Source organism: Salminus brasiliensis, chromosome 16, assembly GCF_030463535.1.
Source record: "Salminus brasiliensis chromosome 16, fSalBra1.hap2, whole genome shotgun sequence".
Taxonomy (NCBI): Eukaryota; Metazoa; Chordata; class Actinopteri; order Characiformes; family Bryconidae; genus Salminus; species Salminus brasiliensis.
The window spans coordinates 29,681,530-29,697,003 of record NC_132893.1 but is presented as its reverse complement, the minus strand read 5'-3'; the positions used below and the strand labels follow the sequence as shown (position 1 = coordinate 29,697,003).

Below are 15,474 nucleotides of genomic sequence, written 5' to 3'. Positions count from 1 at the left end.
GCTCGCTAGGGCAGTATAGCTGCTATTAGTGGCATTAGTGATAGCTACATTAGCATCAAAGCTCCATTTCAAAACTAAATATTCAAACATTTCTACTTAATGTGTTTTCTGGCTCAAAGAAGACCTTTTCCATCTTGTGAGGCTGTGGCAGTGCCCTGCAAAATTCAGCTACGTTTTCCATAACTTAAAAAAAACATGTGATGATAAACACTAAGAAGTTCTCAAATATTTACTTAGGAAACTTCTTTATTCTTTTTTTAGAATATCAACTGTCCTTAGAGATTTTATTAAGAGAACAAAACTGAGAAAACTTCTTAAAAATACTTTTTTTTAAAGAAAAATCTAAGAAGACTTGTGTGACTCCAGCCTCAGAATTGTGATCTCAGTATGCATATTAAAGGATAATAAACATGTGTGTATGTGTGTATGTGACATATTTAGGGGCAGATGCCATTTGCTCCACCAATGGCTCAAATAGTTCCCATAGGAGGCTCAAGGACCATCTACTTCCCCGTTCCTCAACCTGAATTTACACTGCCTTTCGCTGGAAACCAACTTTACAGTAACTACTACAATTACCCATTCAACAACCCATTCTACAACTACAACTACAATTACCCTTTCGGGCCTGCGTACACACTGCCACCTATTGTCATCAGCGTGCCAAGGAGGACTGCCTGACCTTTAAATCTCTCTATGCATACCTCAGCAGCTACAGCGCCCTCTATAGGCCCTCTATATTGCCATTAGCAATGCAACCTGTTGCAGGGTTTTGAATAAAACATCTTTATAACTTTATCTGTTGCTATCTGTCAGTAAACATTAAACAATAGTCATAATAAATGTATTACTCTTGTATCTTTTTAATTTTAAATTAAATTAAAATTAAACTTTAAATTAAATATGGTTATTAGGAAGAAATGTAGCAAAAATTTAAAGTATAAAATAGGTAAAAAAGTGTTTCTGCTATTCATATGGTATAGCATTGAGTGCTAAAACTTGTGTGGTAAGCTGTGGTCTAGCTTTTCTATTAAAATAACTGCAATACAGTTAATTGGTTATGATTTTACACTGCCTTATACATCAAAACTGTGTCCAAATTGCTTCCTTAGTTTTCCACTGAAGCTATGAGGCAAATGTAGCCCAGTATACACCCAGCATGATCAACTACATTTGTGCCATACTAAATGTACTTACACCATCCACCATCTACATTCCTTGATGCTCCCAGAGCCCAGAGCAAAATAGACCCATTTTCAAACAATGCTGCTTTTAAGGTCAGTGGAGCGTCAAAGTTGTAATTTTAAAGCAAAAATGATCAATATTGTTGCCTTAATGGGTTCTGCTGTGCCATAGGCCCCAATGCAATTGCTCCCCAGCCAACATGCTCATGTGGGGCCAGTATAGGTAGTCTAACTGGGAACCAGAACATTTTGTCTTCGGGTTCCATGTTGGCCCCATAAATTTGGATGCCCACCAGGGTCAGTGATGAACTCACCAGGAGGGGTTAAACATTGGCCCAACTGGGTTCCACACTGCACATGGGGCCTAGATGGGACCCATGTGAATTTAGAGTGGGCTGTTACGATGGGGCCCATTTGCAACACATGTGTAAACCCACTCAGAGCCCATGCCCAACTGAAACCCACCTAGCCCACGTTCCACCCATGTTAGCCCCACGTGAGCATATTCACTGGGCTCTGCATTAATTTATCCAATGAACCAGATCGATTATGACTGGTTTATCATATTTTAGAGAAGACATAGATCATCTACATGGACCTACTACCTTTCCACAGTCTCTTAAAGACAAACTCAGGTGCAGACTGTGGACAACGCTCTCCATCTCAGCTCTCCTGCAATTGGGATGTTTTTGAAGAGCATTGTTTCTCACTCATTCTCACCAATCTCAAATTACTGCTCTCCTGTTCGTGGTTTATATTGCGCACATAGAGCGTCACAGCAGGGCTGAGCAGAGGAGGGAGGGAAATGACTCAGTTCACACCGGGACACACTTAAAGCTGTTCTCAAAAGGAACTGCTGACACCTCTTGGTTAAACACTGGTAGTGACTTTTAAAGGAGCAGCACATCATGTATAAATCGTGCTCCAGTATCACTGACTACTACAGAGAGTTCTGTGGTGCTTTTACACCATCTTACAATCATTTAATAAAGACTTTGCTTATTTACACTTTAATCGCCTTATAGGGCCAGAGTACGTCTCAGCTTCACTGTAGTAGCTCTCATCTTTTGACACTTTGTTGAAAGATTGCATCATGTTTTACCTCTTCACACAAACACTGCTAGAGGAAGCGAGGAGGCAGAACAGCAGTGTCAGGGGAAGAACAACCACGTGTCATCATTATGGTTATTAGGCTCTCTCTCCCTCTCTCCCTCTCTCTCTCTCTCTCTCTCTCTCTCTCTCTCTCTCTCTCTCTCTCTTGCTCTCTCCTTCTGTCTTCTGCACCCCTTTATTAGTGGTACGAATTGCCTGTATGCAACTTTACCCTACAGGCAGGGTTACATCTACTACTGTGTGCACCTATCACTAGGTGACGTTCAAGTTCAGCTCGAGAACAGAATTACTATGTTCCTCAGATTAATTTAACCCCCTAAACTCCTTAAATTGTATTGAATAAATAAGATAGAAATTCATTCAAATATTTCTCACCTTTTTAAAATGAAACATCTGCAAAATAGCTGTTTTGTAATGTCAAAAATTATGAATGTACATTATACACTATTTGGACAAAAGTATTGGGACACCTGCTCATTCATTGTTTCTTCTGAAAGCAAGGGTATTAAAAAAAGGGTATTATGCTTTTGTTGGAGTAACTGTCTCTACTGTCCAAGGAAGAAGACTTTCTACTACATTTTGGAGAAGCATTGCTGTGAGGATCCGATTGCATCCAGCATCATTCAGAGCATTAGTGAGGTCAAGATGTTGGATGATCTCCACTTTACCTCATACACAACTCTCCAACTCATCCCAACAGTATTGGATGAAGCACCAACCACCATTTCAGAGAGCACAGCTCAATGATGAGGGGGCTTTATACCCCTAAAGCCTACACCTGGCATTTTTATCTGCTTCTATTCTGTAGGCAGTTTTTTCTCTACAGGGACTAGACAAGCTGTGTATGGGTGCAACCTAAAGTAGCTGAATGGATTAATTTGAAGGGTTGTCCACAAAGGTTTGGACAAATAGTGTATGTTCACTTACTATATACATATATAAGATGACATGCTATGTAAAGGGGGAATCATTTCTGTGTTTTACTGTAGTTACAGAGTGGTTCATAAAGGTTCCGTGAAGATATTTGAGTATGAAAAACCTTTTAAAAGAAGAACCTTTAAAATACCTTCACTCGATGAAAAGGTTTCACACCCTTCATCTTTTATACAAGCACGGTTCTTTATGGAACCAAAAGTGGTTCCTCTGTGGCATTGCTTAGCAGCACCCCTGTTTTTAAGAGTGTAATTATTGAATAATAAGGCTTTAGAATATTGATCAAATAATAAGCCTGGGATTCAAGGGGTTAATTTAAAACATGTGTGAGTTTATGACTGGACGTTTTTTTGACCAGAAGTAAAGCCTTAAATCTCTTCGCTCTATAGGCCAGAGCAGGTTTGTGGTTGCCACGCAAAACGGAAACGGCTGTGCTTTCATACAGGAAAGCAAAAGCTTTCTTTGCCTAACTGCTTTCAGTCTGTGGGGTGTGCAGGGGTTCAACCTGTAATGCTTTATACCCCTCCCCACCTTTTCTGTTCAGAGTAGTGTAGAATTTTCTTCTACACATTCATACACACACTAGCCTTCACATATTGCTATTTAGACCATTTTCAGCAGTTGACTAAACATGACTTGTTGACTTTTATGTCATTTGCTTAAAATGAGGTTATACCTCAAACAGGAAGCGGTGGTAACCAAAGGGAACAGTCAATAAACAGCTTAACCTCTTCCTCACAATTCACAATTCAAGGAAGCATTTACAGTCTCTACTACAGTGCTGTTTCTACCAGCACTGAGTCAATCAGATGGCCAGATGTTGTGACTCCATCTCCTCCTCTTGCTTAGTGGCTTATTTTAGTCTCTAATAACAGCCTTGGCCGTTTCCATGTGTAATTGCACGCTGCCTGTTAATCCCTATCATTATATTGACAAGCAAATAAAACTCTGTTCTGTTCATTATTTTAAAGCCTTAAAAAATGATTCCCAACTGCTAAGTGCGTACCAGGGGCCGATAGATGAATGGTGGGTGTGAAAGTGAAGGAACAGAGCTGTGATTATGGCCCTGTAATGATGACGCCATGACGAGAAAAGGAACAATAGGAAGGTGCATGTGTTTGAGGCTCTGAATTTTCAGTAAGAATGAATTATATATATATATATATATATATATATATATATATATATATATATATGGTTTACAGACTGGGAAATCCCCAACCTGATTACATAAGGTGAAAGACACTTTTGGGTTGATGAGGAGGACAAACAAGGCTAAAAGCTAAAGCTAGCATGGTCAGTTTGAATCTTTTTTATTTTCTGATTTTCTGAAGTGTGCTGTTTTGCTGGATATGCCTAATTATATATCTATATATCTAAAAGTTAGTATACATATAACATATATAATTAAATATACTACATACAATATATATATACTATATACTATACTATACATATAAGACTCTATATATGTAATTTTATATATATATATATATATATATATATATATATATATGATTAGGCATATCTATATATAATCTAAAAGTTAGTAGTTACATATATAGAGTGTTATATATATAGTATAGTATATAGTATATATATATTGTATATAGTATATACAATTATATATGTTATATGTATACTAACATATATAATAGATATATATTACACACACATGTTTGTGGACACCCCTTCTAATAAATTCAGGAAGTTGGGGATGAGGTGAGGTGGTAATCATCCAAAATCCTAATAGGCGGAATGCAGTCAAATTCTCACAGCAATGCTCCAAAAACCTAATAGAAAGCCTTCCCTGGACAGTGGAGACTCCAACAATATATATATACTCTTTATTTCAAAAGAAGCAGTGCATGAGCAGGAATCCCAATACTTTAGTCCATGTAGTATATATATATATACATATAGATATATTTTATATACACACATTATATATATGTAACTATTAACCTTTAGACCACAGCTGCTCCCTTCTCTTTATTGGAAACCCAGTAAAAGATCACTGCATATTTATCAGATTCTGTTATTCAGAAAGATAAGGATCGTCATGCTGTATCTGGACAGGGAGCGTGGAGAGTTCTAGCCAATTCTTGCCAGTTGTGCATTCCTAGCATTCCACATCCAGTTACACTGTACCCTGCAGGTATTCATCAGTTGATCTGAGTCTTTGATAAAGAACACACTTATCTTGTTTGATGACTGAGATAAGAGTTACACTAGCTCTTACATCAGTGGCTAGACTAGCAGTCAGGACGGAGCACCTCAGGGATTACCAGTGGCTGTATAACATACTTGTGTGTTGTATGTACCAAATTCTAGTAAACTGATGAGGCTTCTACACAGGATAAATGCACTTTTCAATGAATATATTCATAATTTAACTTCAACCACCCTTCCAACTGCAACAGTTTCTGATTGGAGCAAGTTATGATCTATGACTATTAAATGTAACAATAAAATAATTTTAATAACAGTTTATTAACAATGTACATTCATTTACATAACTGTTGTATCTAATATCTAATACCTGAATAATCTTATGAGCAGATTTCTGATCATTTGTCACTTTGACTTATTTGTAAGGATAAATACAAATCACATCCCCAGTGTTTTGAGCCTATTTCACAATCAGACAGCAACACATTCACTGGTAAAACAGCAGACAGCACTGATCATGAGATCACACAGCACCTCCTCAATCAAAGCAGAGGCTGTAACTCAACAGTTCAAACCCTAACATCTGAAATACTGGTGCAGTTTAGCCTTCTTCACTTCTTCACTCAGCCTTCAAACATGGGGTTAAGGATATTTCCCACAGATCCATACTCTGAGTCGTCCAGCAGACGGCCGTAGGAAGGTCGCCTGTCATGCGCAGAGAGCACAGGAGAACATGGACTTTGGGTTAATGTACATTGACATTTTATAAGATAAGATAAGATAAGATAAGATAATCCTTTATTAGTCCCACAGTGGGGAAATTCTCTGTCACAACAGAAAGGGATAGCAAGACACTTACAGTTACAAAAAATGTAGATAAATAATTTACACTATATACACAATATAAATAAGAATTAAAAAAGCAATAACAATATTGTCTACAGGTTATTGCAAATGACTCTTAATTGCACATGTGGGGGGAGGTATTGCACATAGTATTTTTTTTTTATGGCACGAAACTGCCATAAGAGTAAGACTGGATGACTCATCCAACTGCTGATAGCAGGATAACTGTAATAGCAGAGTATATTGCATGTACAAACAGGAAGTTCTGCATAGGTCACTTATTACTTCACCGAAAAAAAGAGATTAAATACTCTACTACTAATAAATACCTCATAACTACACTGTTATATGTTTATTTTTTATTAAACTTTATTTTGGAAAATTGGACAAGTGAAATAATACAGGAGGATGACAAACACCTGCACCTTACAAGTGGGGTTCCACATATTCCTCCATACTCTAATCACCCGCCACATCGCAAGCTCTATCAGGTAAGCACCTAACTTTGTCAGTATTTTGCTTTGCGAAATTATGCCCACTGTTGCTAACTCTGTGGCCGTTTATGATCCATTCAGCAACATTCCCGTTATCATCTGCCATGGAACATTTAGCTGTTTCCAGTGAAATAACACAGAAAGATGATCCTACAGATCATACACCAAACAGCTAGGGCAAATATGTAGGCCTTAGGATGTAACATGGCTGATAAGTTTTGTAATCACTAGGAATGGTCCAATGTTATTTACATTAAATCTCATTCAGGTAATACATATTAAAATTAAGAACATATTTTCTGCCGTCTTCGCTTACCTCATTTTGAAATAATAAGCTCCTCCAAATATGAGAATCACAAAGAGAATGAACCCGATGACTATGCCTGCGACACTCGCTGTAGAGGAAGCACAGAAAAGCTTTGTCAAACGACTTCTGGTTAGCATCACGCCTTACTGTGAGGTTCAAGAAACTTAGTGTCAAATGAAAGATTTTTGCTTACAAGAACTTTGCCAAGCAGTTAGAGGAACTCCACTAATGAGTGAAAGGTCTTTTAACCGACGAATCATGTTTTCGTAAGAAAAACATGATATGGGAATTGTGGGTCTATGCCAAGACCTGATATGTTTCTTCTACATATTTTTCAGATGCGATACTTATTAAATGTAGAAACTATGACTAAAACCCACTGGGCCAGCATTATAGAGAAATCTGACTTCTCTGCTCTTTCAGAGATGAAAAATCAATTATCCAATATTGGTTTAAATATTGTTTTTCTATTCTCTAATAGTATTTTTCTCAATAATTTTGCTTGGTTGTTTTAAAATCCTGATTTGTCATTTTTATCTCTTAATTCTGCTAATTTATTATATTTCTGTTTTATATTTATTTATATATTTTTCTCTTTTACTAATGAAATCTTACTTTGATCATTTTATATCAGTTATGCTATCTTTGTTCTTCTTGTGAACTTGGGAACTATGTTTTTACTTTGCTGATTTACTAAGTCAAAAAACGAACACTTTTATTTCCTCCTTCAATTCCTGTTTATTGTAAATGCTCAGCCACATTGAAAATGAGCCCTCTGTGTTCTTCAGACAAAAAATAAAGGTTGATTGATTGACCAATTGATTTAAATATTGATATAATTCTGATATTATTGTGCATCCCTATTTTTATAACCTGGATCGGTTTGAGAGTCCACCCTTCATTTCCTCATTGCCATATCTACTTAACTTAATTGTGAACCTCTAATTCAACTCTTTAAAAGCCCAGGCCCTGGTCCAGGTTTCTATCACCTTAAGAAAAACAGCCAGTTTAGATTGCAGATTGTAGATGCAGTGTAAGCAATGAATATGACAATCCTGTAGACTCTGAAAGGTGCTTCTAGTGGTTCTTTGAGCAATGCCACAGACGACCCACTTTTATTTCCTTAAAGACCGACCTGCACGACCAGCCCAGCAGCGTCTCTACTTCCTCCGGAAGCTGAGAAAGGCCCGTCTCCCTCCACCCATCCTCACCCTCTTCTATAGAGGGACCATAGAGGGCATCCTAAGCAGCTGCATCACTGCCTGGTTTGGGACCTGCACAGCCTCTGACCACAAGACCCTCCAACGCATTTTGAGGACAGCTGAGAGGATCATCGGAGTCTCTCTCCCCTCCGTCATGGACATTTACACTGCCCGCTGCATCCGCAAAGCAACCAGCATTGTGGATGACTCCACCCACCCTTCACTCAGACTGTTCTCCCTCCTGCCATCAGGAAGAAGGTACCGCAGCATCCGGTCCAACGCGACCAGACTCTGCAATAGCTTCTTCCCCCAAGCCATCAGACTTCTCAACCCAACTCAACTTCTGAACTGATGTCCTTTCTGTTACATGCACACTCTCTCTCTCTCTCTCTCTCCAACCCATTTACCCCAGATAAAATGGGAAGCATTTTTTGCACAAAGCATTTGCACTAATAACCTCACTGGACTCAATATTTATACACAATGCAGAATTTGCACACTACCGCCAGTTATTTATTATTCTCTGTCTGTACTGTGTTGTGTTGTCTGTCCGCACTTGTTTGTGTTGCACTTGTGTTTTGTATGCACTGTCTATGTTGCACCATGGTCCTGGAGGAACGTTGTTTCGTTTCACTGTGTACTCTGTATGTAGTTGAAATGACAATAAAACCCACTTGACTTGACTTGACTTGACTGCACAGTGTAGGCCTTAGGATGTAACATGGCTGGTAGGTTTTGTGATCATTGTCAAGAACAGTGACTTAGATGGATTAAGCAACAGTGCTGAGTCAGAGGTAGAAGTGTGTGAGTAGAGAAATAGCATAAATGTGAGGAACATCTCAGAACAGCGTGGTTGCTCCTGGGCCAGAGTCATCATGACAGATATGTTTTTTTTTATTTGGTAATTAATTAATAATCACCAGTTTTCTTTCATAAGGCCAAACCAAATGACCTACTGTCTTTAAACCACAGTCCATTACATCAAACTGCTGGTGTCACCATGAGAAGAGTACGAAGTACCTACTTGGCACTGTGAGGATACAATGATCATTAACATCTGGAGAACAGTTCGTTTTGGAGGAACACGCTGGTAAATGCTTTTATACATTACCAGTAGTGTTCTATGCTGGAGAACTGAAAATTAAGACACAATTTTAAGCTTGTTAAGTGACAAAGTGCAGTTCTGTAATCTAGTTTCTTATTTTTGTTAGCAGAGCAGTTAACAGGTGACAGTACAGCATACAGAGTATTAATGAATAATGCTGTAAGGAATCTAGGCCGCACTGAAATGTTTAAATGGCTGATATGTTACAGTCTTGCATTTTATTTTTTGTTCTCTGATGGTCCATATTTATGGACATCACATTCATAAGGGTTCATGTGTTATAATCCATTTTATATGATTTTTCAACATTTTTGACATTGAATAAAACTTCCATTGAAAGTTTAAAATTATTTTTTCTACTGTAAAGTTACATATTTAAAGATTTTTGCATGACAGCCTTGTGCACTCTGTTCAGGGGGTGTGGGGTGGAGTTAGGATGATTCTAAGGGCCTGTGACTAACAAAAATGTATTAATGCAATATATAAGAATTGTTGAGAGTTGTGAGGGCCAGTGTAATTTTTTTCATAGGGCCCACAATCCTTGGCAGCTTCTCTGGTGAAACCAGAGAATATAGCATTTGTGTGTTGTGCCTCATTTAGAAAGCAGACCAAGCTGAAAAACTTGTTTTAGTGTTAGTGAGCCATGGCGGGTCAAACTGCTGTAGGCCGAATGGCAATACAAAAAAACCCCTCTTTTACCACTTAAAAGGCAAGAACGTTTTATTACGCACTTTAATTACAGAGGAATAGCCCCACCAGTTTGCACAGATGTCCCTGTAGTTACTGAATAATATGTTGTGTGCGTAGTGTTAAGGGGATGATTTCTAAGTAAAATAAATTAAAACGTTTAATTTTAAATAAATAAATATATTATGTAAAATAAGTAACCTATTTCAACAGCGGTCCAGAGAATTGGTTGTATTCTAGTTGTTTGCTAGTATTCTCACAATTAGAGTGCATCCAAAGGGGGTGAAAACTTTTTTTAGGCACTGGTTAGTTGGTGTGGCGCAACAGGTTGGTTGGTGTGGCGCAACAGACAACACCACTACCTGCCACTGAGCTACCACACCATGTGGGAGACTGGTGTTTGATTCCCGGTTTGAGTGACTATGCTGCACTACACCATTAAGAGTCCTTGGGCCAGACTCTTAACACTGCATTGGCCCTCCTCTGTAATATGAGTAACCTTGTCAGCTAAATGCCATGAATGAATGAATGTAAATATGGACTACATGGGTTTTGGTGTAAAAATACATTTTGATACTATAGAACAGACATACTACACTCCTTAATTCCTCCGTTATTTTTTTAACAAGAGTCATTTACAATTCACAGGAAAGCAACTCTTACACTTTCCTGTAATCATCCCCATGATACATACCATTGGGTACTGGCTTATTAAAACAGCTGGGGCAAGCGACTTTTTACAGTTTCCAGAAACTTGTTCTCACCATCCGCTCAAACACATACCACCCTCAGGAACTAAGCTGGTGGGCCAAAACTTCTTCGGAAATTCTCTGGAAATCCCATTGTTTCCCTACCCTGCTTCTAGGTATGCACCACCTTGCACAATGCTCAACAGTTCCCAGTCCCAGTACACCCGATCACGTCATTTATAACGTGTTGATGAGCTGGATCAGTTATGCTGGGGTGAGAAATGAAGTTGAGGAGTTAGAGGCCAGAGGGTCCCCAGAAGCAAAATGGGGACGCCAAGCTATCTGTGGCTTCTCTTTAATGTAATCTCCTTAAATATGAAGACCTGTTTATTCACTCTTGAGCAAGAGATGTTTTGTAAGCTGTTGTAAAGCGGACCTTGCAAATGGTGTTAAAAAAATATATTATTATTAGTGGTAGTTTTACTAGCAATGGTAGAAGCAGTCATGTGGCCTTTGTAAAATTAACCCATTCATTTCCATAAAGTAAATTAAGCAAAAATGATACAAAATATGTAATGAAACTGTATAATTAGGATATGGGAGGATGGGAGCCATATCTCTCTCAGTTTCAGATTTTTGGGGGATTCATGCAATTGGTTATTCTTATCTTTATCTTTCTTATCAAGGTATGTTTTAAAAATATTATAATGTAGATTTTCATGTAGATTAGACTAGATTAGACTTTCACTGACAGACAATGGAAAATGAAAAATGCTATTAGGCAAAAACGCCATCCTGATTATAACAGAACATGGCCACCTTGGTAAACATGGTAAACCTATGTTTACATCGCCTATGTTGATCCCATCCACATTTCAGCCAAGATCTGTACCCTGTCTTCATATATAATATTTGGGTGGGTATTTAACAGTACCCATTTGCTTAGACTTGCTATTGTCACATGAATCTTTTATTTATTATATCTAATTTAAAGTGAATAATAATTTTGTATTATATTGAATAATGTATTTTCTATAGTTTTGTTATAAACTGTCTCATGTGACAAAAATGTAGAATTAATCTGGTAAACTAGGAGATAAAATCTCACTTTTAGTGATTAAGGCTGATTGATTTAAAACTACTCCTTGTTCAGGTGAGCCTCAGATGACATATGGGAAAATTAAGATTAAGATTAACGGTTTAAAAGAGTGAACTGAGCAGTTAGATCAAACCACACATGAATGTACTTGTTGTGTAAAATGGAAAATATGGAAACACCACAATAAAATATGCAGAATTTTATAAATCTTACCTGAACTCAGTGCTTCAGGCGGATGGTCACCAATGTGAGTTTTGGATTTTTCTTGTTTTGCTGTGGTGCTCTGCAATTTTGTTGCCAGCTTTGTTGTTGTCTGTTTAATGGCCGAAGTGGAGGGCTGAGGTGTAGTTGAGGTAATAAGGGTTCCAGTACTGGAACTCATTTCTTTTTTAGTTGAATTAAAAGAAGGTGTTGTGGAGTTCGAGTTCTGTGACGTAGACCTTGCTGTTGTCATGGCAGTGGTCACATTTATAGCCAGGGTGGTCTTTGATTGTGTAGTCGTCTCACTGGTTGTTTTGATTGTGTAGTTGTTTGATAGTGTAGTCGTGTCACTGGTTGATATGTTTGAAGTGAGGATGGTACTTGAAGACGTAGAGGCTGTAGCTGGGTTGCTTGTGGAGGCAGATGGTTGATGTGGAGAACTTGCATTAGTAGCTTTGGTGGGAGGGGCAGGTGTTTGTTCCGAGGCCTTGAGTGTGGAGTTGGTATGAGATTCATTTATTTTCACTGAAGCAGTTACTGTAGACAAGCTAACAGCAAAGGTTGGTGTTAGTGATGATAGTGATGATGATAATGATGATAACAATGAAGGCAATGGTGAGGTTTTCGGGTCCAGGGCATCAGTCACACTGAACATCAAACCTTAAAAAATGGACAAATGGACAAATTAACACAAAGGCTTTGGAAGTCATGTTTTTTACTTTTTTAGAACATTATAATAAAATTGATTGATCTTTATCAATCAAATAAGTCAAACAGAGTTAGTTCTGACAATTTACAATAAGCTAGGGCTGTATGATGTACTCTATGCTAAAAAAAACATCTGCTGCTTTCCAATGAAAAACATGTATCTCCATTTTTGTCTGTTTTTAGTTTTCTTCATGGTTCCTCCAAGGTTTCCCAACCCTCTAGCAGCCCTGCACACTGTGCAAATAATTCTGGATGACTTTTTGCCTACTCCTGTAAAGTCACCATTTTGGAGATACATGTTTTTTTAATGGACAGTGATGATATGCTGGTCTACCTTGATTTCATGATCCTGTGACATACTGTGATATTGCCTTTCAGTTTAAGCTTAATGTTAGTCTGCGCAATCCATTCCACAACCACGTATGATATGTGTTTGGGGTCACTGCCCAGGTGGAACACCCAACTGTGTCTTAGTTTGAGCTGTCTAGCTGAATGTCTGAAGAGGTTAGGCTGAAGAATTCATTATTGTGCAATGTTCCAGTTCCACTGGCAGCAAAACAGCCCCACAGCATGCTGCTGCCACCACCATGCTTAGCAGCTGGCACGATGTGTTTGGGGTCAATGCCTCACCTTCACTCCTTCAAACATAGTATGCTTGTATATGTGGTCAGCTTAAAACTTTAGTAGATCCTGTAGCACAGGCTTTAGGAGGAGGGGCGTTTTTTGGATGGCATTCTCTCAGCGATGTAAAACTCACTTGACTTTAGCCAGTAACACTGGTGCTCCAGCAGGTTTCAGGCCATGGCAGGCCTAAGCCTTGGTTGTTCTTAGATTGTTCCTGACTATCCAAACCAATTTGCTCTCAGCTGTGGGTGACGGTTTAGGTCTTTTTCCAGGCTTTGGCAAAGCGGCCACACCTGTGAATAACTTGTACTTCCACACAGTTATTTCAACTGATTATCTTGGAATCTGCAGTTGTTTAGACAAGGGCTCCAAGAGACATTATTGACTTCTGTAAATCTACATCCACTGTTCTCAGATCTGCACTGAGCTCCTTGAACTCTCCCATTGTAATTAGTGCTGTGAAACAACCCCTTTCTATCTGGGCAAAGACAATCCACCAATCAGGATCACTAACAGGAAGTTAAAGAGGCCTTGGCAAATTAAAAGACATCTTAGAACTTGAACCACAGAATTAGTCAACTAAGTGGGTGTATGTATATTTTTAACCCTGTGCATATAATTCTGACCCTGTGTTCATACAAAAACTATATATATATATATATATATATATATATATATATATATATATATATATATATGTGTGTACACTCATTCTGAACCAGGAAAAAGTGACTGATGTACACTTCCGGCCACAAATATACATGCACTGCAAAACATGTGAGACAAAACATCTGCCCAAAAGAAAGACTTTTTATTTATTATTACTTTACTTTTTTAGATTACTTATAAACAAAGTCACAAGTAGGTTCACTGGTCTTTTTGGATGGTCAATAAAATGGCTATTTACATTGAAGTCATCACAACACCTTCCTAACATCCCCATAGTTCCTAACATCCCCATAGGGATATATATAGCCATATATGCACATATGTAACAAGGTACAGGGCATGTATTTTAACATCGATGCACATATATATTGTTTACATATATGTAAGTATCATATATTTCATAAATATGTATAATGTATTGAGCATTCATATATCCCTGATTATTAGGTCCATCCACAATGCATATATGCACAGGTGAGTATCAATTCTAGCCCATAAATGTTAAATATCTAAATATATATGACACATATTGTCACTGTCCATCCCATATTGGTAAATATGTCATCATATATTTGTATATGTTGATTTATAGCTATGATTTATGCTCTGTATTTGAAAATGGTACATTTCAAACAGGTTGGCATATATGTCATCTATTTTTCAATATGTGACAAAAAGTTTACATATAAGGGAAATCCATATATTCTAATAAATGTTATGTGTCATATATTTAATATATATTGCCATATGTTGGGCTTCTGAATCAGTCAACCACTGTAACGACATCAGAGTCGGTCAGTTCCTCTACAATGACACTACAAATACACACCACACTGACCCAGTGACTGGACTATGCAGAAATGTGTGAAACTCCCCCCTTTAATTACAGCACTATACATAAGGTTTTAAGGGGATAAATCTGAATTAAACTGTGAAGCAAAACAATCATGTTTTAGGACACAACATCAGCACATATTAATAAACGTTAATAAACGTTTATTTATATATATTTTTAATTAAAATCTATTTAGAAAATATCATGATATTGAACTGTAGAAATATTGCCCACCACTGAAAACAGGGAAGATGTCACAGAGCAGTTGCTCTGGTGTAACCTAGAGTTCACTCTTTAACTTCTCTAAAGCTGAACCTGTTCCTGTTGGTTCTTTAACATCTCGCACATAAACGGAAACCTACCTGCTAACACAAGAAGCGAGAAGCTCATTGCTGGACGACAGTCTCTCATTTTCCTCTCGTAGTGCTGTTGGCTAATACTCGTTACTCCACAGCTGCCTGACTGCAGTTCAGTCCACGCTGATGTGAGGAGGAAACTGTCAGTGATGAAGGAGATTTCGCTTTCTTTTCTCCCCACCCGTCCAGAGATAAGACCTGCCCTCTCAGCGAGGATTGGCTGATAGGACCCGGCGTCCTGACCTCTGAT

General features: G+C 38.0%; 1 protein-coding gene across 1 annotated transcript; it reads right to left on the bottom strand.

The window, feature by feature from the left end:
• Positions 1 to 5,060: 5,060 nt before the first annotated feature.
• On the bottom strand, positions 5,061 to 15,352 carry parm1 (prostate androgen-regulated mucin-like protein 1). Its single transcript, XM_072659044.1, has 4 exons — positions 15,231 to 15,352; positions 12,045 to 12,692; positions 7,059 to 7,137; positions 5,061 to 6,107 (listed from the first exon to the last, which is right to left on the bottom strand). The coding sequence occupies exons 1-4, from the start codon at positions 15,277 to 15,279 to the stop codon at positions 6,026 to 6,028; spliced, it is 858 nt and encodes a 285-aa protein (XP_072515145.1). The 5' UTR covers positions 15,280 to 15,352; the 3' UTR covers positions 5,061 to 6,025.
• Positions 15,353 to 15,474: the final 122 nt, after the last annotated feature.

Coding starts and splice junctions, on each gene's coding strand:
- parm1 (XM_072659044.1), bottom strand. CDS start 15,279: ATGAGAGACTGTCGTCCAGCAATGAGCTTCTCGCTTCTTGTGTTAGCA. Junction 12,693..15,230: donor CTCGCTTCTTGTGTTAGCAG/GTAGGTTTCCGT, acceptor CCATTTTTTAAG/GTTTGATGTTCAGTGTGACT. Junction 7,138..12,044: donor GCCTGAAGCACTGAGTTCAG/GTAAGATTTATA, acceptor CTTCCTCTACAG/CGAGTGTCGCAGGCATAGTC.